Source organism: Amblyraja radiata, chromosome 11, assembly GCF_010909765.2.
Source record: "Amblyraja radiata isolate CabotCenter1 chromosome 11, sAmbRad1.1.pri, whole genome shotgun sequence".
NCBI classification, from domain to species: Eukaryota; Metazoa; Chordata; class Chondrichthyes; order Rajiformes; family Rajidae; genus Amblyraja; species Amblyraja radiata.
In genome coordinates this window covers 27170663-27197455 of record NC_045966.1, presented here as the reverse complement: position 1 = coordinate 27197455, position 26793 = coordinate 27170663, and the positions used below count along the sequence as shown (strand labels likewise).

At 39.2% G+C, this 26793-nt stretch overlaps 1 protein-coding gene and 1 long non-coding RNA gene across 2 annotated transcripts in view; both read right to left on the bottom strand.

Moving 5' to 3' along the window:
• Positions 1–1046: 1046 nt before the first annotated feature.
• LOC116978452 lies at positions 1047–5035 on the bottom strand. The gene is made up of 2 exons (XR_004413456.1): positions 2844–5035; positions 1047–2608 (listed from the first exon to the last, which is right to left on the bottom strand). It is a non-coding gene; the product is annotated as an uncharacterized LOC116978452 (long non-coding RNA).
• A 1999-nt stretch (positions 5036–7034) lies between these two features.
• neurl1b (neuralized E3 ubiquitin protein ligase 1B) overlaps positions 7035–26793 on the bottom strand; it is a 61649-nt gene continuing 41890 nt past the window's right edge. The window contains exons 2-5 of the mRNA XM_033029587.1: positions 23196–23756; positions 18443–19150; positions 13824–13949; positions 7035–7702 (exon numbers count right to left, since the gene is read on the bottom strand). Of these exons, the coding sequence (XP_032885478.1) occupies positions 7458–7702; positions 13824–13949; positions 18443–19150; positions 23196–23756 (1640 nt within the window). The 3' untranslated portion in view covers positions 7035–7457. The remainder of the gene's footprint in view (positions 7703–13823; positions 13950–18442; positions 19151–23195; positions 23757–26793) is intronic.

Below are 26793 nucleotides of genomic sequence, written 5' to 3'. Positions count from 1 at the left end.
TACTTTGAAGAAGTTCTCCTCCTCTCTCCGGAGACAGTTTCGCAACCTCCTCTCTAACTGCCCCCCCCTGTGATCCCCCCTTCCCTCTAGAAGAAGGCTTTCGGCCCGAAACGTTGCCTATTTCCTTCGCTCCATAGATGCTGCTGCACCTGCTGAATTTCTCCAGCATTTTTGTGTACCTGTACCAGTGAGCATTTGCATGGTGTGCCCCAACACTTTCCCATTATGGTGGCAGGTTTACTTTTCATGATGTAAAATTCTGATAAACCGCCATCTGATTGTTCAGAATTATTGATAGTCTGGCATCCGTCTCCCTCGTTAGTTTGCGATGTGAAACAAGAGGATGAGGGTGTAAGTAGGATGAGCGACCTGAGCTGTGTTTCAGGTCGAAAACACCAGGGGTCAGGAACATGTGTAGCTTTGTGGCCAGAGCCAGGGTCAAGAGATCTTACATACTTCCTGTTCCCTATATACTCAATGGGTTCAATTGAATTGTATCATACTGCTGTGTATCACGTAGAAAAACATGAAATAAAAGTGTGTTTGTAAATGTAAATTGTCCCTAGTGTGTGTAGAATAGTGTTAATATGCGGGGATCGCTAGTCGGCATGAACCCGGTGGGTCGAAGGGCCTGTTTCCGCATTGTATCTCTAATCTAAACTTAAAAAATAATTCAAAGTATCAAGGATGCTGGGTTATACTACATCTTTGGATACTTTATTTGAAACAAGGGAAGTTGATGCCTAATGGCAAATTTTGCCCTATTATTAATATTTTAAAAAGCAATTAACAAATGATACTTTTCACGTGCAAATAAAGCTTAATTAGGAGATATTATTTTTGTTATAAATCGGCCTGACAACAGTGGAGCCAAAATGAGTGAAAAATGAATTTGTACAGAAAGCAGTATTTTATGTCAAACAAAAAACTATTTGTATTTGGTAATTTGATTAGACTGTGAAACTTAGTGAACCTAGAATAGATGAAAGAGCAATAAATTGTTCTCAGCTGGTTAAGATATAACAAACACACTAAATGGCACAGGATAGGTCTCAAAAAGACTTTATATACCTGATCATGTGAGCAACATGGGAAGCATTTGGTCACAGAACTGAGGAATGTTACAATTATGCAACTGTTTACAACAGCAACAAAACTGCGTTATTTTTCTTAAAAACCCAGTATACATAGTGAAGCAGTCTACTGTGAAACTGTACAATATGTATTTATTAAGAACCAGAATCAACATAATGTTTATCTTTACAAAAGGTTTCAGGAACATATTTTTTGAAATGCTTTCATAAAATTAACCCACAACAAAAGGGATGAGAAAAAAAACTTTTATCTGATACTCCCTTTGAGAAACTTGTATGAATTCACTTGTTTTCATTGTTAAATTCCAGATGGGAATCAATTTTTAATTTATCAAAATATTTTGAGCAATTTTCACTCTGACATTACCTTGGTTATTTTTAATCACCATTCTGTATAAAAATAACATGGGTCATGTATTGTCAGGTTCAGCTAGGCAAATGAACATCAGAAATATTGACAAGTTATGCTTTTAGTAAAGGGAATATCCATAAAATTTGCTCTTTCCTAATTACCAAATATAAAAACACAAATTGATTGAAACAAAGCATCTTTCTAGCTCCTATAAAAAAAAGCTCAGAAAATATCTTCAAATAATGGGCAGGATTTTAACCTAATTTGTGGCAATGACAAGCAATCAATATATATATATTGGTCAATTGAGATATTAAGGTGCTAAAAAGCTGCGTGTAATTTATAGCTCGGTGTGATCAAATCAAGGGATAATAAATAACTTACCATACCAACTTACATCAACATTTTTTTCCCAACATAAACTTTATTGCAGGTTTTTCCCAGTAAATGCAAGAAAAGTTTTGAGCTCTGATTATTATTGTTAGTCAAATCTTGCCACAGATAATTAAATCATTGGCTGATGCCCAATCAAGATCTTCATTACCACCATCAGAAGGTTAAAATTGGGACCATTATATTTTGAGTGCAAGAGAGATGCCAAAACTGCTTACAAATCAATTAATGCTGGTGCCTTGATTTAAAAAAAACGAAGTTACAATGTTTCTGAAAACAGACGGAAACCAAGAAAGCGATGCAGACAGTGGAAATCCAGATAGATAATAACTTGAAACTTGGAGGATTGGGAACAAAACATAGCTGAGAATTGTTCAATCAAATCGATGCCCAGTTTCTTTATATCTTACCTCAGCTTACACACACTGTGAAGCATATCTTGTGAAGAGTTGACAGCAGTATACCATAGTTAAACACTGTCATCTTTGGCCTGGACAAGGTTACATTCCAACAGTTGTACTGGTTTTACATTGGAACGCTGGTCTTATTCATGTGGTAACACATTAATCAGAGAAAAGATGAACAAGCATGAACAATACAGTTGTTTTAATGAAAAATCTAAATGTAAATCAGTGGGAAACAACGTTGTTTTTAGGAGGCAGCCAGGTTTTACAATCCAAGCCATTTCTGACGGCCACTCACAGGAACCCAGTTTTATTTAAATATACCCAACAAGATCCTGATAACTTAAACTATGTTTAAACAAATGCTACAGTTCTCACTGTTCAAAGGGGAACTGCAGATGCTGGAATATCGAAGGTACACAAAATTGCTGGAGGAACTCAGCGGGTGCAGCAGCATCTATGGAGCGAAGGAAATAGGCGACGTTTCGGGCCGAAACCCTTCTTCAGACTGAAGAAGGGTTTCGGCCCGAAACGTCGCCTATTTCCTTCGCTCCATAGATGCTGCTGCACCCGCTGAGTTCCTCCAGCAATTTTGTGTACCTACAGTTCTCACTGTTCCCCTCACTAACCCCTTGCTGTTCCACTTGTCACATTCTAGAGTTTCTTTCCATCTTACCAATTACATCAACATCATCAAAATTCATTTTAAAAGTAAAGACTCTCTCTTATTGTTGAGTAGTAACAGTTGAAACAAGTATCAACCACTATTTAGATCCTAGAGAGACCCTGAGACAGGTATTACGTACCATGGTTTCACAGTACTGTAGCCTACATCTGATTAAGTCCCATTTCTCAACCCATCGAGATTAGAAAGTTAACACCATTAGCATTAGGACCTTATGGACAGCAGAAAACCTCACAGGGCAGAAGCCAATTCCATGGCTTAGGTCTGTAAATGTGGCTGGGACAGCTGGCATACTGAGTACACGGGTTGCCTAATGAGACTGCAGCTCACCCCGTGGGAATGTTCGGGCTGCTAGTGTGCAGAAAGGCCAGGTGGAAGTGTTGTGTAGGCTGGATGTGACCAAAGCCCGCATGTGGTACACCATGGATTCAAGCCTTAACTTTAAATAGTCAGTAATTTATAAAATGAGCAACAGCGTTAACAGATTCTGAACAGGCAAGGATAACTGTGCAGAAAAGAACTGCAGATGCAGGTTTAAACCGAAGATAAACACAAAATGCTGGAGTAACTCAGCGGGACAGGCAGCATCTCTGGGGAGTAGGGCATTCCTTCCCTCCAGAGATGTTGCCTGCCATGCTGAGTTACTCCAGCATTTTGTGTCTATCTTAGGCAAGGACAGCTTCTTGATCAATCCTTAAAAAGCTTGTAATGTATGGAGCATAACACTAGGGGGCAGCAGTAGTGAGTAATAATGGCAGAATTAATCCTTGTGTGGTAAATGAGGAACTGAAAACTAGTCTAGGTACCTACTCATCTAAAAAAAACAGTATAGGTTTGGGGAGGAGGCTGAATTCCACAGCTGTAATAAAGAAGAAAATGCTGGAAATATAAAAGATCGGCGACCTGACACGTTAACTATTTCTCTGTCACAGAGGCTGCTTGATCTGCTGGATATTTACAGCATTTTCTGCACCATTTCAGATTTCTGTGGTATTTTGCTCTCATGCTTAGCTCTAATGTTTTCACTGTCAGTAAATCTGGCACTTGCTCCGTCAACTCCTGCAGTGTGAAAGATGATCAGAGAGAGAGAGAGCGAGAGCGAGAGCGATAGAGAGATAGAGAGATAGAGCGATAGAGAGATAGAGAGATAGAGCGATAGAGAGATAGAGCGATAGAGAGATAGAGAGATAGAGAGATAGATAGATAGATAGATAGATAGATAGATAGATAGATAGATAGATAGATAGATAGATAGATAGATAGATAGATAGAGAGATAGCGCAAGAGAGAGAGAGAGCATCGGTAATGGGACTAAACATGATGAGACAGTCCCTTTGGAAGTGAGAGGAATGAAGAATAGGAAATGGATAACCATAGTCAGATCCGGGCAAATTCTGCTGGAAATCTACTGAAGGTGAATACCAGAGAGTTGATGACATAATCTCAACAGCACATAGATGCAGAACTTTTGACATGTTAAACCAAGCTTACATCTCCCCCCGCAGGCATAAAATATCCCATATGAAGAATAGGAGATTCCTTCCATGTTGTGGCCAATATTAATTCTTCAACAAACAGCAACAAAAAACAGAAGATCTCACAGAAATTTGCTCTGTGTAATTTAAAAGGTTACTCCACATTATAATAAAGTCGATATTTCAAACTAGTACACACAGTGCACATAGTAAAGCACTTTGGTAAAACCTGAGGTCATGAAAGGTTATTTAAATTCATTTTCTGCCTTTATTAAAATTAATACCTGCAAGCTCTTTCTAGTTCTGGTAGCATTGCAATCCTATTTTTTTCTTGACTTTCTGCCAGTGTTTACAATAAATCTATATTTCTGGGGCAGAACATTCCTGAATTTACCAAAGAATGCTAACCTTTCATTAAGAAACGGTGTCTTTTTTCTGAATCTGATTTGCTGATGCATACTTGCAGGCAGGTACTTTGATCATTCAGATCGCAGATTTCTGTTAGATGTGACCCTTGTGGCTAAAGGGATCAGGCGGTATGGGTATGGAGAGAAGGCAGGTACAGGATACTGAGTTGGATGATCAGCCATGATCATATTGAATGGCGGTGCAGGCTCGAAGGGCCGATTGGCCTACTCCTGCACCTATTTTTCTATGTTTCTATGTTTCCTGCACGAAGGTAATATAATTAACGTTGAACGCAAATTGCTCACGACTCCTTTGTTTATTGATAAACAAGGGCACATTAAAACCGGGAAAAGTAGAAAGCATAGTTTTTCAACTCAATAACTCATGCAAGGAAATAAACAAGCACTAAAATTAAAGTAAATATTGAGTTGAATTTACTGATCATGCAAGATAGTCATGCAATAAGAGATGGAAGTAATAATGTGCAGGTAAATAATGCTGGGGTGGACAAGAAGAATATAAAGTGAGGGAAAAGAAAACAACATGAAATTAGCTGTGAATTTTAAATGAACATATTTACATATTTAAATCCAAATTTCAACATCAAAAAATAATCACAGATTTAATGTATACCTGTTCATATTTTCTTCAAAGAATGTGTTACCAAATGATGTAACCACTATTCGGTTCTCAGTGGCAATCTGGTCATTCCCAGGTTAATGATACTCACATTTTTCATTCTGTCATTTATAATTGATCTATTAATCTTACCATTCACAGTGCTAGCACACACACAAAAACACAGATTCTATATTTCTCCACTTTCTATCAGTGTCACACAAGAAACACAATCTTGGACAACAAAAAACATTTAAATTAAGTGCAAAACCCCCCCAAATTATAATGCTTTACGCTATATATTGCAGGCAAAATTCGTACAAAGTTTCTGTTGAAGTTTAGGATATATACCATCATCTTCAATACTGAAACAATAAGCTACTGAAACTAGATACTATTTTTTGTACAAAGTCAGTAAATTAGGCAAGATATTAAATATATTTGTGTTACATAACATTTTCATTCTATTATCAAAAGGAAAATATTTTTGTGGTTGTCATGTGAGTTCTATAAAACTACTTTGCCTTTAATCAGTGAATTTATAATAGTGGCAGTCAGAATTCATGGGGAGATTGGAAAACAAAGTGCATCACCTTCCTATGTAAGGCACCTGTAGCTTTAAATCATCACAGAAAAAAATCCAGCATAACACTTCATATCTTTTCAAGTCATGCTAAAGTTGCAATATCTCTTTGCTGGCAGGTTAGCCTGGACTCTGCAACATACAGGTCAATTTAAACTTTACCTCATGGATCCAAGCCTTCTAGAGTGTGTTCCCTTTTAGTTTCTCTTCCATTTTTTGGAATTAATTCTTCTCTGTACTAACCCATGGATTATAGGGAGGCAAAGCTCCATGCAAAAACAATTTGCAGGGCTTGACTCCTTCTTACAGGGACGCACAACATAATGACCAGCTGAAGTAGAACTGAAACACATGAACAGTCCCTGTCAGCATATGCAAGTAAAATGCCAACTTCTAAACGAATAATCAAATGGCATTGCTTTTAAAAATCAAGGGGCAAGTTATTGCAATTTTCATTAGATTGCAAAATATTATTTAACTTGCATTTATGCCAAAAAAAAAGATATTGCAGTTTTAGTCATTACACTAAACCTATCAAACTCCTTAATCTTTGAATAAAAGTCACTACTTGTTGTTTTGAACACTCAAACAAAATAGATTTGGGCCCCATCACTATTGCGATCTATCAATCCAGGCATGTATGTAACATAAACAATAGAATAGCAAATTTATATTAATTAATCTGTTAGAAGCGTGTCTCTTTTCTTCAGATTAGTTTTGAAAACGTACACTGAAGACATGTTTCCATTGAGTGTGAACAATTGAGCTTTCTCTGAAAACAAATTGCAGGCTGTTGTATATGAATCAGACATAGCAAATACCAGTCTTTGCAGGGAACACGCAGAGAAAGAACCATTTCTAACCTCTGCAAACCAACTGGTAACTGTTTGTGGTAAATATCCTGCTTGTGATGAATCGTCATGGATATTGTGCTTGGTATGATCAAAACACAGGGTGATAATTATGGGAAAATACATTACTTTCTCAAATGTATTGGTCAATGTTAATGATTAATATCTTTATTTTTGTAACCACAGACAAAAAAGCAAATTACACGAAATGTTGCTCTTCATCTGGTTTGCTGTGTTTTATTTAAGTCAGTTTGAGCTCTGCTCAGTTTAACTGCTACACAATGTCCAAATTTCTCCATTTAAGTTGCCCAACATGTTGGTCAAACATGGAGTGACATTGTTGCTACTGATGGAGATGTGAGCATCCAGCTTGGTTTTCTACATGCAGGTGATTGACAACAGGGATAGAGGGAGGAGAGAGGAAGAAGAGTACGAAGAGAGAGAGAGAGTGTGAGAAAATCAGTCAAATAAACACAGCCACACTTTGTGAACGCATATAGATGAGATAACAGTTAGCAATAGAAGCTTTCCTTATCTATAAAAACTCTATATTTAAAAAAAAATTATAGTGTGGATTATGAAAAAGGCCAAGTTTCATGGACGGTATATTTTAATGACATCCTTTATGACTCTCCTGCAGATAGGGCAGCAGGCATTGATTTGCTTCTTCAGCTTAAGACCACATTCGTAGCAGAGACACATATGTCCACAGGTGTAAATAACCGTATCGACCTCACTGTCAAAGCAAACAGCACACTCGCCATTTTTGCTGTCCGGTGGATCGGGCGGGGAGAAGGACGGTGACAACTGAGGGCTCAGTGGGGAGCTGGGCGCAGTCACTGTGGAAAACAAGAAAAAAGCATCGTCAACCATACTCAAAGCTACATTGCGGTGAAAAAAGCAATAATGTCTACTCCTGAATAAGAAGTCAATGAAGCAGAACAAAAAGAGCATTGAAATTATTGAAGTATTGAAATTCTTATCTGCTCTTTGGTATTACAAAAACACAGATGAAAAGATTAATGTCCACAGTCTTACGCAGAAGTAACACACGGTTATATGGTTCTAAAAATGTCAAGGAATTACTCATTCAAAAATGCAAAATGTTGCTATTTTTTTATACCTAACATTTCAAACTTTATATTTTGTTAACAAAAAAATTCCTCGACCTGGAACCAGTAAATTTGTAAAGCTGTCTTTCTTCGCCTAATGAATATTTTGAATGTTTGGGACTGGCATTTGCCTGGTTACACTGACCATGCTCACTGAATAAAGTAACTTTATCAACTGTCTACAACTCCTGCATCCAAGACATGCTGAATTGCTGACTATTTTACTTTTCATATTGGACATAATAATAACCCATTGGTGGCTAAATGAAGCAGGATGGCTGGATCAAGTCTTCTGTGATTGAGGGAGATGTATTACTTTATAGATGCCAAGATTAAGATGGCATGATCTTGTATTGCACATTGAAACATTTGTAATGAACTACTTTTCTACTACCCAAAAATAACATTTAACAAAAGTTGAGGTATCCATTGGTTATTCCACTTTCTGGAAAGGCAGACCAATTTGCATTATTGCAATTCCATTGTTGCCAACTTGCCGGGCAATCTATCCATGAATGAGCACGGAATGAGTACAAAATAAGCAGAAACTTTGTCCCCTCTGACTAAGGGGCAGTTTAAAAGTATTCTCTTCTGTTCCTGCCATTAGCTCTGAACTCAAGCCACAATTCCACCTCTACTGATGCGGGGTCTTGACCTGAAATGTTGACTGTCTTCCTGCCTCCCCAGATGCTGCCTGACCTGCTGAGTTCCTCCAGCAGATGGACTCAAAATGCTGGAGTAACTCAGTGGGACAGACAGCATCACTGGAGATGCTGCGTGTCCCGCTAAGTTACCCCAGCATTTTGTGTCTATCTTCGGTTTAAACCAGCATCTGCAGTTCCTTCCCACGAGTTTCTCCAGCAGTATGGGTTTCATTTTTCACTCTGCCTCTCTCCCCGTCCGAAACTGAGCCAGTCTGCTCACAAGCTCATCTCTGGATTGGGCCATATCTCTGTGCTATCATTAGTTCTGTTTTGTTGTTCCTTTGACCCTCACACAACCTTTTGTCCTCAACCCATGTGCTGCTGATATCTTTATGCATGTCTTTGTTTATGCCAGATTTGCTCATTTCTGTGCACTCCCAGCTGCTCTTTCACATTCTCCCCTCACCTGAATCTCCACAGGCTGTGGTCTTAAGGGCCTGTCTGTCCCATGGCGATTTTTTCGGTGACTGTCGGCACCATTGCCTGACTTATCAGGTTACCAAAATATTTGCGGTGTGATGCGGTGTGATGACGTATTGATGCGCGGTGTTTTTTCAAGTATTGCAACATTTTTTTGTCACCGCTGGATTTTGAAATGTTCAAAATCTTTTGGCGACACTGAAATGATGCCGGCAGTCGCCGAAAAAATCGGCAAGTGGGACAGGCCCTTTACTTGCACCGTTGAGTTTACCATTCATTCCCCTGTGCAGTTTCCTACACTGGCCATCATCTCCTCCAGTGCTGAAACCCTCCGGACTGTTTTTTTCATTCCTGAATTTATCTGTTTCACTATACCCTTCATTTGTAAAGTTCATAAGCCCTGAAATTCCCTTCCTAACTCTCTTCAATTCTCTACCTTGCTTCCTGCCTTTAATTCACCAATGAATTGATAAGCAGTTTAGTCATCTGCTCCAAATCTACTTTAGTGGCTCCTCACGTTAAATTTTATTTGATTATTCTGGTAAATAGCCTTGGGATGCAATGCAAATTGTGATTGCTCAGCTGACTAATCTGTGTCCTGAATTTAAACATGTTTAATAAAAAAATAGGTAGAAGTTTTTCCAGGCATTGCAGAGGTCTCTGCTTTGCAAGGGACTGTGCTGTCCTGTTTGTGCGGGCATTGACACGCCATATTCCTGCGTTTGATAGTATTTTATTTATTTTGATAATGTCATGCAGAAGGTGAATTATGATGAAATTTGGGCAGGTCATTGTGGTCAGAGAAATTACTGGAGTCCAGAGCCTGGAATAATGCAGCTCAAAAATGATATGGATATATCAGTTTAAAAAGTCATCACGTGTCAGGGCTGAGGACAACACAGAATCAGAACAATGAAAGTACTTTGCAAATATTCCTTTAGATGGCACTCATGGTTTTCCTTTCCATGCAGTGAACTCGTCTTAAACTGTTTTTCCCCAGGAAATTCACTTTGGCATTATCATAATCTGTTGTAAAATTCCCATGACATTGACTCAGACCTTTGACCTCCATGTCTATTTCTGTTTAAGTAAAGAGTAGTCCATGAACCTTATTCATCACATAGGAACATACAGCAGGACTCTCCAGTTATACAAATATAGGCTTTCTTTCTTTGTTGATAAGAACTGACCTTGCACACAATTCAAATTTTGCTAATGGTAAAATATGTGAAAATAAACAGTTGTTTCTTAAGTGGTTTTCATTACAAATGTCAGGTTCACCCGACTCCCATTATGATCCATCTGTCTATGGCTCCCTGTATTCTTTTTAATGATACCCAATGCAAGCTGGCGGAACAGCATCTCATTTTCCATCCAGGCACATTGCAGCTGTTGAACACAATATTGAATTTCAACAATTACAGTTAACCCAGTTTCTCAGTATCAGAACTAATATAGGCCATCCACCTACAAAATTCACATAGCTTTCCTCTTTCCACTACTTGTGTCTGGCATGCTGGCTATGTCCTACAACTCTGGCTTGCATTTCATAGCTTTTAACATGTTTCTTTGTTGTCTCCCACTCTATCAACCAGGTGGCTCCATCCACTTATTTTATCACTATGGTAACCCTGTCCTCATCTTATCAGAAAAACCTCTTCCACTTCCCCATCCTCTCCAACTTAAAACTAACTTTTGCTTTCTCTCAGCCCGTTTGAGACGTCAACAATCCACCAATGCTGCTCAGCCTGCTGAGTTCTTCCAGATTCCAGCCTCTGCAATTTGTTTATTTGTATACTCGCTTTTCTGCTCTCCCGGGTAGATCGGGTAAGCATGTGGATAAATGTGAGGTTATCCACTTTGGTGGCAAAAACAGGAAAGTAGACTATTATCTGAATGGTGGCTGATTAGGAAAAGGGGAGATGCAACGTGACCTGGGTGTCATTGAAGTAGGCATGCAGGTGCAACAGGCAGTGAAGAAAGCGAATGGTATGTTAGCATTCATATCAAAAGGATTTGAGTTAAGAGCAGGGAGGTTCTACTGCAGTTGTACAGGGTCTTGGTGAGACCACACCTGGAGTATTGCGTACAGTTTTGGTCTCCTAATCTGAGGAAAGACATTCTTGCCATAGAGGGAGTACAGAGAAGGTTCACCAGACTGATTCCTGGGATGTCAGGACTTTCATATCAAGAAAGACTGGATAGACTTGGCTTGTACTCGCTAGAATTTAGAAGATTGAGGGGGGATCTAATAGAAACTTACAAAATTCTTAAGGGGTTGGACAGGCTAGATGCAGGAAGATTGTTTCCGATGTTGGGGAAGTCCAGAACAAGGGGTCACAGTTTAAGGATAAGGAGGAAGTCTTTTAGGACCGAGATGAGAAAAACATTTTTCACACAGAGAGTGGTGAATCTCTGGAATTCTCTGCCGCATAAGGTAGTTGAGGCCAGTTCACTGGTTATATTTAAGATGGAGTTAAATGTGGCCCTTGAGGCTAAGGGGATCAGGGGGTATGGAGAGAAAGAAGGCAGGTACGGGATACTGAGTTGGATGATCAGCCATGATCATATTGAATGGCGGTGCAGGCTCGAAGGGCCGAATGGCCTACTCCTGCACCTATTTTCTATGTTTCTATACCTTTAGTATGTTGGAGAGGTACTGTAGGCAGAGCCACTGCCACACTGCTCCATGGACCAGGGTTCATTCCTTATCCTGGAAGCTGTCTATGTAGAGTCTGAGCTTTCTCCCAATCATCACGTGAATACCCTCTAGGTGTTGTGGCTTTCTCCCATTGAGCAAAGAAGTGAGGATCGGTAGACCAATTGGCTGCAATGAATTGGCCCTGGTGTGTTACTGAGTGGTAATATTTGTGAATAGTTTTTGAGAATGTGGGGAGTTTAATGAGGAGGAAGGAACTGCAAATGCATTTTTTTCCCTGAAGATAGACACAAAAATACTCATTACTGGAATAAGTAACTCATACTGGAATAACTTGGCAGGTCAGGCAGCATCTCTGGAGAAAAGGAATAGATGGCGCTTCAGGTCGAGACCCATCTCCAGACTGAGAGAGGTGAGAGGGAAACCAGAGTTTATTAAAAGGTTCAGAACAAATCAGAGGCAGCACCAATGACCAATGAAAGGTGGGGCGTACAATGGTCCATTGTTGGCTGTGGAAGAGGTGATAACGAAGGGATGCAAACAATGGAACTAGCAGGATGACCAAGGTGGAGGTGAAAGAGAGGGAATGCAAGGGTTATTTGAATTAGAGAAATCAATACATACTGCTGGGTTGTCAGCTGCCCAAGCGAATGTAGGGTTAGCATAAAAGGGTGGTTGATGGTTAGCTTGGACAAGATATTTTTAAGGCAGAGATAGATAGATTCGTGATTAGTATGGATGTCAGAGGTTATGAAGAGAAGGCAGTAGAGTGGAGTTAGGAGGGAGAGATAGACCAGCCATGATTGAATGGAGGAGCCGAATGACCTGTTTCTGTGCACAGAAACACGGCTCCTCCATTCAATCATTGCTGATACCCAGGCTCAACAGTTGTTAAAGCTGTCCCACAAATTGACAATTCAGTTGTTGGTTTTGACATCCATAGACATTAAAAAGAAGCCTGGAAGTATTACAACTTTACAATAACATTTAAATTTAATGATAGCATGTCACTGTGGTTTTGATTTAGCCAGTATGCTCCCATTAAGTTTCAGTGCAAACAGCCCATGGTCAATTGACTTTTGTTTTTTTCTCAGTTGCCATAGGAACCCATGGCACCAACTGAGGCACTTAGTTAAAATTAGAGATTTGCTTGAAATTGTGGGAGAACAATTATCCGCCCCACTATGATATTACAACGCAGAACTTAAAAGAACCTGCCAAACAAAAATTAAATTAAAAAAATAACACTGGCATGTTTTTTAAGTTGATTGAGTTCAGTGATAGGCCATAGAGAACATACCCAATTTGACATCCTCAATCTACTTCTTTCAACTACTCATTTCCACCATTTAACACAAAGCAGCCACTTTTAATTCATTAATAAACTTACAAAATTCTTAAGGGGTTGGACAGGCTAGATGCAGGAAGATTGTTCCCGATGTTGGGGAAGTCCAGGACAAGGGGTCACAGCTTAAGGATAGAGGGGAAATCCTTTAGAACCGCGATGAGAAAAACATTTTTCACGCAGAGAGTGGTGAATCTCTGGAACTCTCTGCCACAGAAGGTAGTTGAGGCCAGTTCATTGGCTATATTTAAGAAGGAGTTAGATGTGGCCCTTGTGGCTAGAGGGATCAGGGGGTATGGAGAGAAGGCAGGTACGGGATACTGAGTTGGATGATCAGCCATGATCATATTGAATGGCGGTGCAGGCTCGAAGGGCCGAATAGCCTACTCCTGCACCTATTTTCTATGTTTCTATGTTTCTATGATCATTCCCTACACCAGTCACTGTTGTAGAAAAGGCATGCAAGAAAACAAAGTGTTGTTGAACTGTGCTCAAAGAAAACTGAGAGCACACAAAATATTTCTGTGCAGGGCCCTTGCAAATGGAGCAATGATAGTTTTATCCAGCTGTCAATTCAGCTAAAGGTGAGTTAGTACACAGACTACCTCAGTCACAAATATTATATAATTAATTCCAATACTACTTTGGGAAGCACGTTTTCAATCATATGGAAAATAGGGTGTAATATTTTTATCCGAACGAGTGTACATTTTTACTTACCCAGAGATGATTCAGATGCAGATGAAGACCGATTAACACTGAATGCCATGTCAGAGTCACTGTCATAGTGGGATCCACCCGGAGAACCTGAAGGAGATACATCCACAGGGGTCGACTGGGATGTACCTGTAAAGGGGATAATACTTCCCATGAGTATGTTTCATTTGATGCACATTTTTCTTATAATTCACAGCATGAGCCTGGACAGTTTCATGATATGAATTATGTTGCAAATGCACATCATGCATGGTTTAAAAAAAATATTGCAATGTACCTTTAGGTAAAAAGAAGAAATATCTATATTTAAGTTCTACTGATACAAACTCACTTTAATTATTATTAACACTCGGTTGAGGCCGCGGCAAAAAGACAAATACATTGTTCTCAGCCTATTTAAATGGCCTACATTGGCAATAAGCTTTGTGGCTGATGGTGGCACTAAACTTTTTTGTTTTGTGAGTATATCAAGACAATTGTGCCTAGCTCTGGGAAATAGAATGCATTCTAGTTTGGACAATCAGGGACCATCTTGGCAGCACACCAAGGACAAATGCCCAACATTGAGAAGAAAAGTGAAACCTTCTCTGCTCTGCTCTAATAATGTCTTGATATTAACCTCATGGGAGTACCCCCAGAGCATGTTAACATCTATTCCATATCAGCTTGATCTCTATTTAGTATTTGTTATTAAACAGAACTGAGGTTTGTGGCAGCACCAAACAATATAATGTATGTTATTGTATTCATCATGTTTGTACCAAATATATTGGCACCAAGCCTTTATCAACAATTCCAGCCACTACATTTAATACAAACCACTTTAGACTTATTTTTCCAACTAAATGCTATTTCAGTTACAGCAAGAGAGCACCCCAACCAAAGCCCTAAAGCGCCTAACTATAGGAGAAAGTCTGGCATTTATTCCCATCTGGCTGTGTCTTGCTGGTCTAGGTCATTATTTTATTCAGGTTAGCATCATTTGCTTAGTATTAGCTTAGTATTTCCTTAGTATTAGCAAATACTACTACTAATAATAATAAACCCTACCTCCATATATTCTCTAATGCTGATCAGTGCTTGGTGTCCATAAAATGGATCAACAGCATATTTAAGATCGTTGTACACACTCAATATTCAGCAGGATTAGGGGAACAGAAAATGGAGCTACCACTTAGGCTGCTGGTAATTACCTCTTCACAGATATATCTTGTATGTAAAGAGGTTTCATCTTATGTTTTTCTGCTTTTCAATGCATCCATACCCTACTTCCCATCGTACCTGGCCAACACACTCTCTAGACTAACCTCCTACGTTCCTAACACATTCCTGCCCCATGCACCTCCAAAATTAATTTGAAATGTAATCTTGAATGGATCTCGGCAATGTGTGGATCTGCAAACAGTAAGTCAGCAGATAATGAGGCCATTGTACATTTATCTCGAGCTTTGTGTCAAAAGGATTCAGATCATTTATGTAAAACACTATAAATTCTCAGACTATGTTTGGATTGCGGTTTTAATTGTATACACAGGTATACAATTATATATCAAAATGCCAAGTAATATTTGATGCACCAGCATTAAATTTAGATTGAACTGGAGATATTGTCTTTAAATCTGCCCAAGTGAGGACATATTTTAGCTCTTAGGGCTAATAGAATCAAGGCACATGGGTAAAAGCAGGATCTAGTATGTCTACTCAATGAAATTACTACAATGAGACCCTGTTTTTTCCGAGCCAAATGGGTGCGGAAAGTTTCAAAGATCTGTTTTCATAAATCTGCTCTTCCCTCTGCACAGGCAAGTATTCATTCCTCAACTAACAACATGCACAGCATACACAATGTCGATCTTGAACGGAGTTTGAATTAAAATAGGTAATTGCTCATTAAGACTCAATTCAAAGTCAAGATTTATATTCCATGTACTAATCTTTTATGTCATTTAGAAATGAGACTCATATTTGAAATGTTACTGAATATTATAAAAGTGGCATGTGCGATCATGTATAAATGAGGTAACAGATGGGGCATTCAGGACCAAAAGATATTGATTGACTTGCAATGGCTCCTGAGAAAATCAACTCTGCTCAGAATCAAAATAATTTATAATAATGAACTCAAACAGGGTGGCATAATTCTCTAATGAATATAATTTATAATTCTGTTTGATTTATTTCAGATGACCTGTCTCAAGCCATTTAATGTTTAAATAAAATGTGAAAAAGATTACTTGTTTTTCATGGAATTGTTCAAAATACTAACCTGCTTTTGTTTCAAAACTGCAATTGTTATCTAGCAAACCCAGACAGATAAATAAAGCAGCCCGCAAGCAATGAACTGAGGGCCAGTAAAGAGATGGCTTCAAGATGAACTAATTAGTGCTTTCAAGAACATGACGACTTCTGTTAAAGTTCATATAGTTTAACTGTTCACCATGGTCAATGTTACATCAAAAATATACAATCATAAGTTCAGAGGTTCATAAGTTCTAGGAGCAGAATATGGCCATTTGGCCCATCAAGTCTACTCTGCCATTCGATCATGGCTGATCTAGCTTTCACTCTCAACCCCATTCTCCTGCCTTCACCCCATAGCCCCTGACACACTTACCAATCAAAATTCTCCGACTTAAGGAGAAGGAAGAACTTTTATATAAAACATTTTTATTTAAATATGTTATTAAGGTTGGCCACTGAAAAAAAGATGCATAAATTATTTCTAAAGCACCTCAAGAGGCAACTGAATATTTTTCTGTGGATGGAATATAAAACAGGGACATTCAGTGGTTTTGAAACTACCTGTGATCTTTTTTGACTCACTACCTGTGATCTTTTCTTGCTCTTAGAATCTTTGGGTGAAACAGAAAAGTTGAACAGGAGAGTGAAAAAAAAAACATGCAAGAAACACAAAAATAATAAGAAAGTTTCAGAAAAATACAAATATTAGCAACAAGGGGATGAGGACTAGGTCTGGGCAGCTCGGTGACCCAACCAGTTACAGCTGCTGCCTCACAGCCATCGGTTTGGATTCATTCGGGGTCTCTATTGCTGTCTGTGTGTAGTCTGTTCTCTCTATGAATGTATGGGTTTTCCAATGGGTGCTTTAGTTTCTTACACATGGAAAAAAACCATGCAAGCTGGCAGGTTAATAACCCATCCCCCACAGCTGAAAGCAAAACATAAAGTGGTGAATTGACTCAGCGATTCAGTAAGCATGTGCAGAGGGATACGCGATGCTTCAGGCTGGGACTCTTCTTCACAATGATTGTAGTAGGGGGAGGCGGGGGGGGGGGGGTGGTGGGGGAAAGCAGGAAAAGAGAAGTGGGGAGGGAGAAAGCCTGGCAAGTGATAGGTGGACACAGGTGAGGGGGGGGGGGGGGGTGGCTCACATTGGCACATGGGTGGAGTAAGTGACAAGGGCTCAAGATGAAAAAGAAAAACAGTCAGATAAGGAAAGGGAAGAATATAGGTGGAAGGGGACGGGAGGAGGGAAGAGGGGCAGGATAACGTGACAATTAGGTGAAGACCTGGATGGAGAGGTAATGGGGAAGAGAGAGCAGGAAGGGGAGTATTACTTAAAATTCAATGCTCGTACCGGCTGTGCGATGTGCAGAAAATGTTGGAGTAACTCAGCGGATCTGGCAGCATCAACTGGCTCGCAGAGTTACTCCAGCATTTTGTTTCTATGTTTGGTATAAACCAGAATCTGCTATTTATTAAATAATAATAGGTAGTTCCACTGTTTGGCAACATTGCAACAAAGGACATGAGTCTAAAATAATTACGAAGAGATCAGATAGGAAATTGGAAATAAAAAGATCTGTACAGAACATGGTTAAAATACCCATCGTAAAATGTGTTGAAGTTAAGACCTTTTCATTTTTTCAAGTAGAATCAAGTTATAGCTTTAAAAGAAAGCCAACTAAAAACTATTGGAAATGGGACCGTTAGGTGACTCATACACTTAACTGGACAAAAAGCCTGTCATAATAGTCAATGATAAAACATCTGTGATTCAAAGAGCCTAGCAATTCAATAAAGCATTGAGTCCATTACTTCAGGCTTTGTGAATTTTGCTGCTAAATTTCTCCAAAGCTATGATAGTGAAAGTCAAAGGCATAACCACTGAAGAACACACTTAAGTATATATATAAAATACACATATTTAAATATCTTTGATGTATGATATGTATGTTCCCATATAGAAATGATTTATTTGTAGATAGAAATCCCTGCACAGATTCCAATAAATGATTGTGAAAATAATTTAATCCTTAAATCATTTTACATGATTTCCTCCAATATCTCTCGGAGAGAAGTATTTCAATGTACCGTACACTTGAACATCTCCTTGGTCAGGAGGCACAACAATGAACTTTTACAATGGGTAATTTGACATCTATCAGCTAATGGCAGGAATCTTGGACAACTTTCCTGCACAATCCCTAAGGCTCCTCCAGCCCACGTAGTTGGGAATAACATGCGGTAAACTTTATCGATGAGCATTCCACAGAGGAACACATTTTAAAAGCATTTAAACAAAGGAAATACTTCAATATGTTTTGTTGGTTATCTTCTAACCAAAAGCAGGACAAATGGACAAGTAGGTGCACACTTACCCAGTATCCTCAGCTGGTTGACCACTCCATGTAAGCTGAAGAATACCCAGAGTGACTGTGTGGTGTCCACATAAACCAGCATCCCTATGTTTATTCCATTAACACGATGATGCAGCTCTCCATTTGGCAGAATAGTGAAACTGAAAATATCACTGCTGTTGGGCACTGAGAAACCTCTGCACACTACCCAATATTCCTTACGGTCAAGTAGGAAATCTGGATCCGCTGGGAGCTCGTTTGTTCGCAGCGTGCTGGGGTCGCAAGACGTTACGCCAAAGAGAAGGGCGCCATAATATGGTAACCCTAACTGCCCCACCTCCACATACAGGGTTTCCCCAGTATGCAAAGGGCGATCCGAGAACACCAGGGTCCTAGTGCTCTCCTGCCAGTTCGTACACACTCCCATCCTATCCTGAGAAAGGGTAACATCAGGCCCTCGTATGTAATGAAAGTGAAGGTCAGTGTCGAGAAAAGATGGCAGGCCTCGCGATCTAAGCCGTCTGTTGGTACAACAAGGTAAATTGTGATTGTCTGGCGCAAGGCTGGGAACTTCGCTTAGATTTAGGTTTGTTATTTTTGCCACCACAACACTGTTCTCCAGTTCGTTATTATTGAAGTTGGCGTTGTCATGACTAGTCTGAGGAAGGCAACTGTTGAGCCGTGCTGTGCTGAGTCGTGCTGAAGTTATGGTTTCTGCAAACATGCTCTCTGCAACAAGAAAAAAAGAAATCCTTGACTTTACATCTTTAAACAACAAAAACATATGATTCCGTGGACAGGTACAGTACAATACTCAGCATTGTACATTTTGATTTTGCCCAAATGCCATTCACTTTAATCAAAACACCCACACCTTTTAACTCTGACAATATTTACTCTAATTTGTCCTGTCTGATAGTTTCTGTCTAATTAGTTTCTTGCTTACCCTTTTCACAGAACATTCAAAGAGTCACAGAGCCATCAAGTGATACAGTGTGGAAACAGGCCCTTCGGCCCTACTTGCCCACACCAGTCAACATGTCCCAGCTACACGTCAAACATGCTGCATTTGGTCCATATCCCTCCAAACTTGTCCTATCCATATACCTGTCTAGCTGCTTCTTAAGCGTTGGGATAGTCCCTGACTCAACTACCTCTTCTGGCAGCTTGTTCCATACACTCATCACCCTTTGTGTGAAAATGTTACCCCTTAAATTCCTATTAAACCTTTCCCCCTTCACATTAAACCTGTCCTCAAATGTTCGTTAGTCAATAATTAATACTATACTGTTTTCACCTCAGTCGCTACAGGTATTGGGCTGTATATGAGTATTTTTTATGGCATATTCTCAAATTATCATTTACGTTTGTTTTAAAAATCAGTGGACTGATCAAGAAAAAATTGGGGTTTACACAAATTTGCAGAACCCTCGAACACTGAATGTTGCCCTGTAGGCATTTAGTAAGCTCATATTGTTTGCTGAGAGAAGAGTGTTGGGAAAACAGGCACTTTAAATCATTGCAAACAGAAAAAAAAAAGTGCTCTCTAGCCAGAAAGCCAAATATTATATAAAGAACCTTTAAGTCACCCTGACAAGTACTCAAAATTGTAAAACACATTCCTGCACTACTGCAGAATGCAATTTCCAAAGCCTTCACATGGCTACTCACAATAATGGTTAGTGTAGCAGTTAAAGGCAATTTTATATTGTGCAGGTTTGCATTGTCCTTTGCCATTGAGGTTTGGATTTTCAACAGAGAAGTCCATTCATTACAAGATCCTTAATAACGTTTACAGGGGAGAATCGATCAACTAAGCATGAAGCAGAGAACTAAAAGGATATAAATGGGTGTTCCACACAGAAAACTAGAATGTGTAACAGATGTGTACAGATTGGACTGCAATGAGTCATAATATTGGAAGATCTTTGGTGTTGTGAGGATTGGGTTGGAAGGGTTTAATTTGTTTCTCCTGGGTCCTTATGGAGTGTGGGGAAGCCCTTGAATAAATCCTTAAAAATCAACTAGGCAAAATGCAAATAAGTGAACATCGAAAAATCGCAAATGCTGGAAATCTAAAATAAAAACGGAAAATGCAAGAAATACTCAGCAGCTCAAGTCACATCAGAAGGAAGAAAAACAGAGCTAACATGTCACCTTTTCCCTCCCACAGAGCAGCTTGACCTGCTAAGTTTTTGCAGCCTTTTCTGTTTTTATTTAAAAATAGAGCTGCACTCCAGAAGTTCACCAAGTTCACCAAGAAGTAGCATTTAAACTATTTACTTTTAACAGAGGCTCAGCTAGCCAATCATCCAGCATTCTGTATACACCTGTAAACAAAACATCCCTGCTGCAATCTCAATTATTAGGATATTTTTGTTTTAATTAGTGCTGCAACCCTAACTATTGAGATCCTTTTAAAGACTGTTACTAGTAGTTATGGAAAATGCAATAAGACCAAATAATGAATCACAAGGACTGGGGAGGAAATCGTTATCAGTTCGACAGTGAGCATGATTTCAACACCTGTCTGCTATAAAATCATTATTTTCAGAGCTCCTTTCACAGCTGCACGTGGTACAAATGGCAAGCTCAGTACCAGCAAACGTACATAATATGTTACATCTTGCACGTTGATGAAATTGAATGTTGTGGTTTCAAATGACTACCTTTCATGAAAGCATCCGCCTTATTGAGCCAAAATGGGGTAGCTGTCTGAGTACATCAATAAAGTGCCATGGGCAAGCTCTTAATCACTTTCCTTCACTCGCTCACCCACTGAATGTCTTGGAATGAAACTCTATTTATGTTTAAGGCTCTTCACGCAGGAACTAAATCCATGGCAACAAACACTGTCTCGCATCTTTGAAGTTAACAAGAAGTATTACACTTTATAGTTTATGGATATTAGCACTGGTTTTCTGAAATTGATTTGTTTGTCACCGTTTAACATAATACTTGGTTAGCTTTCAAATGCTATTGGTTGTTTTTCATAAACGAGGGATGGTCACCATGCACGTATCCAGTTACTGATGGAAATTTGCTTCCTTTAAAACAACAGTCACAAAAGATACAGCTAATTATCATTTTAATTTGTCCCCAAGGAGACTTCATGCTGATGTCCGGACATGGTAACGTATTGGGAATGATGTGCTATTTTGGTTCCAGATGTTTCCTCTGCATCATGAGGTTGGAAAAGGGAGTATTTTTGCAACTGCAAATCATTTTTTTCCCTTGTTTTGAACAACCCAAGATATTTACCAGCCATCTGGAATCAAATGGATTATTTTTTTGCATTAAAAAAACAATCACATCTACCTCTGATAACATTTTATTTAAGGATTAAATAGCAGTAAGTTAAAGCACAGAGCCATATATCACTATGATGGTGGATTATTTCAAATAAAAAATACCAATTTGCAATCAACCTCGCCTTTTGTTTTTGTAATATGCTGGAAAGAATTATTACGTTTTTTTAAACCACATGTCTCCTGTATCTGAGCTTGCATATTTCAGCTTATGGTCTGCTTTCTCACATGACAATGGATAGTGAATGGAACTAATGTACTACAATGCTGAGAACTCTATTCTGCACCTTATGCTCTATCTATTGAACTTGAGTTTGCCTTGATTGCATTTATACATAGTGTTATCTGGTCTAACTTGCCCACACCGGCCAACATGTCCCAGCTCACTAGTCCCACCTGTCCATGGTTGGTCCACAACCCAACAAACCTGTCCGATCCATGTATGGCATACAAAACGCTTTATACTGTACCTTCGTAATGACAATGATAAACCTAAAACCTGGGAATGCAAAGAGCACCAAGTGGTTCTAAAGGAAAATAAGACCCAGACTAGAGCTTCGGAATCCAATAATTATTGGATCTAAATCTACTGCTGCTGAGGCTGTATATCACGTCAAGAAAACAATCATTAAAGCACAAAGCTAATGGCATATGTATTTTTAAACTCATATATTTTGTTCTATTTTTTCCCATTTAGTTTTCTATAAATAACCACTCAGTCATATCCTCCAATCATTCAAGGAATCCCATGCATAAAATATGAATTTACCTATATTTCAATTGATTTGCTCTTGCATAGATGCATTATCTGCACTAATTTTGAAGGAATGCTCAGATGCACTTTGAACTGCTATCTTTTATGTAGCAGGAGGATTTAATGACTGTGCCAAGCATCCCTGTGGCAAATAATGTTGCCTGACAATTGAAAATTGGCTCTGTGTGTAATGTACATAATCTGCACTTTTAAAAATAGAATATTTTTAAGGAAACAAACAGCCTTTCTCAATAAATCCCAAACTTTACTCAGTATTTACAGCGTAAAAGGGTTTAAATAATAGGCAATTTAAACTTGTTGGAGAATAGTCACTTTACTATTTGCGTTTAGTTTAGTTTAGTTTAGAGATACAATGCGGAAACAGGCCTTTCGGTCTGCCGAGTCCATGCAGACCAGCGATCCCCGCATACTAGCACTATCCTACACATACTAGGGATCATTTACAATTTTTTTACCAACAAATCTGTACATCTGAAATCTGAACCGGGAACACCTGGAGAAAACCCACACAGGTCATGGAGAGAACGTACAAACTCCATACAGACAGCACTCATAGTCAGGATCGAACCGCGGTCACTGATGCTGGCACTGTATGGCAGTAACTCTGTCACTGCACCACCATGCCGCCATATTCTACTAGGTATCATCTCCTGGTTCTAATTTGGTATTAGTTTTAATGTTGGATACTCACCAAGCATTTGGACTTCTTGTGTAATTCCATAGATGTCGATCAGCGCCCAGAGTGGTCCTGAAACATTAATGCCACACTGGAAAAGAACAGGCTCTTCATCATTCACAGTATAAAACACTCGTCCGTGTCTGTCCACCCAGAAGGCAAGGACATTGTCTTTCAGAGCAAACCTTTCCGGTAATGCCTTGGCCCAATAACCAGGCCTGGTTACCAAGTCAGGACATGCATACTTTGGGATGTCTGCGGAGCTCATCAGAGAGGGATCATGACATGTAAAACCAAACCGCAAAGCACCGCTCCATCCATGAAGGACCACTGATAATCGTAACCTCACTTTCTCATAAAGGTGGACTGGTCGGTGGCTGAAGGTTACACCATTGCAGAAACTGTTCTTCCGGGACGCTTTTCTGAAATGCGAGTCCAGACGAACATTTTTTCCTTTGGCCTGTGAGTGAAACCTTGGAGGCTCGGTAATGTTTGTATGTGCTCTCCGTTCATGACTGCTAGGTGGAAGTGTGTAATACTGCCGAGCAGATCCCGAGCGGGCATGGTGCGATGCATCTGTGAATTAAAATAATAATTGGCATTATAAAGGGCGGCTGACCTTACATCAATATAATTAACTACATTATTTCAAGCAGGAATACTGATATCAATTGAAATAACAAACTAACTAATAACAGACTATTATTATGATTGCACTATATTTGTTTATTTATTGAGTATGTGTGAATGTGTATATATACACACTGACATTTTTTTTCCTCCCATTATATATTATGTTTACATATTCTGTTGTGCTGCAGCGAGTAAGAATTTCATTTTCCTATCTGGGACATATGCCAATAAAACACTCTTGACTCTTCCAGAAAAGTTATTATTATAACTGATTTAACATAAGTGAAGGTATTTGATTATTATCAATGGAAATCGGGTTGGTTTGTAGGGTTGGTTCCTTATTCTTCGTTAATTTTTCATGTGCAATCTCAGTCTCATTATACTTGCATAGATCTTCCTCCAGAAATGCTATGAAATAATCCATGTCAATGAAGCCTCAGCAGTGTGCCACAGCCTCCTTGTAAGAAATGTGACCAAGCCTAAAGACCATGGCACTGTATTTCTTTATTAAAAACATGAACTCTTTGTTGGTAATCCTACTTGATGAATTTTGCTAACACAGTGAGCTTCTATGAAATCCGCTAAACTAGGTATTCACACTCATCGACCTTAATTTAACAATCAAAGTCATTGGATAGAACTAGGAATAACCATGTTTTCAATCAAATTTCTCACAGTTTGCTTTTGTTTCAGATTTAACAGACTTCTCTAACTGTTATAGACATGTTAACAAGATAAACAAATCAAACTTACACTTAGGGCACAAAGTGCTGGAGTAACTCAGCAGGTCAAGCAATATCTCTGAAAAACATGGATAGGTGATGTTTCGAGTCAGGACCCTTCTTCAAACTGCTTCATATTCATAAGATCATAAGTTCTAGGAGCAGAATTATGTCATTCGGCCCATCAAATCTTCTCCGCCATTTAATCATGTCTCATCTATCTTTCCCTCTCAACCCCATTCTCCTGCCTTCACCCCATAATGTATTCATTTTTACCCAAAACGTCATCTATCCATGATATCGAGAGATGCTGCTTGACCTGCAGTTACTTCAGCACTTTGTGTCCTTTTGTGTATCAACCAGCATCTGCAGCTCCTTGTTTCTGCAAGCTTACACTTAGAATTGCCAAGCCTCATGGGTTGCTTGAAGAGTTAACTGCAGTCATTGGACCTGCCTGATCTGGACTTGGCCTGCAAGTGTTTATCCCTTGCTTAATCTCAGGGCTGCCAACAGTGAGTGAGAAATTGCTAGGGAATGCAGCGACCAAGCCCAAGGGAGCGTAGTGACTGAGGGGGGAGGGGTGTGCAAGGGGGATGGTGTTCCCCCTCCCACGGTAGGGAGCTTTTGCATTTTTCAGTTTTAAATTGTGCAATCTGGTGCATACTGTAGCGAGTCTTTTAACTTACACTTGAATGCAACATTTATGCTTTAAATTGGATTAGGTATGAATAAGGTTGGGCTAAATTACATTCCACAGTGAAGCCAGGCTCTGATCAATAGGTGCAGCACATGAATGACCTTAGTATATTCATGTCTGGAAATCAGATTATAATTCATGCTGTTATGCATATATATATAAATATATAGAGAAAAAAAAATAGAAACAAAGCATGAGGAGTCGGACTTCCATCACTGTTCTGCACAAATAAATTAATCAATCTTACCCTTTGACTATAGAAACAAGACTAAAATAATGCCACATATTCAACCAAGTAAATGGCTCAATTAAATTAAGATATATATGTAAAACCTATATATAGAAACAGGCCCTTCGGCCCACCAAGTCCACACTGACCAGCAATCTATCATCCACCAGTTCTATCCTACACGCCAGGGACAATTTACAGATGCAAATTAACCTGCAAACCTACACTTCTTTCGGATGTGGGAGAAACCGGAATATCCGGAGAAAACCCATGTGGTCATAGGGAGAATGTACAAATTCTGTACAGACAGCACCAGTAGTCAGGATCAAATCTGGGTCTGTGGTGCTATAAGGCAGCAACTCTATCGCTGTACAACCATGCCATCCCATTAAATTATTTTTTCTGTAATATATTTATTATGGTGTCACGTCAAATGTCAAATGGAATCATTAATACTGCAGTTACATTGCCATTTTAAATTGTGTGCGACGGGCTTAAGACAATCAAATTGCTCGTTCTTTACGGGAAACCTGCCGGCAGAAAACTATTCACGGGCATCATCTTCTGCTGCCTGAGGCAGACATGGCCTGCCCTGCCTCATGGAAAGCCATGTGGAGGAGATCTGGAAGCCTTGGGCGAATTGAATTGTTCGTGACTTTCTTTCTTTCTTTCTTTCTTTTTTTAAATTCTTTTTTTGAGCGTGAGAAATTCTGTGATCAGCGTGAGCGTGAGAATTTCGTGAAATGCGTGAGTCTCACGCTCAATGCATGAGAGTTGGCAGCCCTGTTAATCTTCACAGCAGAAACAACTTTTTGAGGCCCCACGAGATCAGTTGTGCTGGAGGCCTCCTCCACATGGCTTTCCATGAGGCAGGGCAGGCCATGTCTGCCTCAGGCAGCAGAAGATGATGCCCGTGACACTTTGTTGCTATAAAAAGCAATTTTTCTGCTTTTAAAGCTGACTTTGATATTCCAAGGCATTTAAAAACAGCTGAAATGGATTTAAACAATAAATAAATTAAATAAAAATAAAATGTTAATATATGAAAACAGTGACAAATGAATTAAAAGGATAGTATAATAGTGAAAAAATGAGCACAAAGAAAAATTATTCTTTTTTTAAGTAGGTGTCATTTTCACATAGATCTGAGGATTTGTAACTAGTTCATTAGTCAAGCACCCAAGAGATGGCAGATGTACCACAGCCTCAGAAAAAAAGGATGTAGCTTTAGAATGGAGATGAGGAGGAATTTCTTCAGAGGGTGGTGAATCTGTGTAATTCATTGCCACATATGATGGTGGAGGCCGTCATTCAGCATTTTAAAAGTGGAGA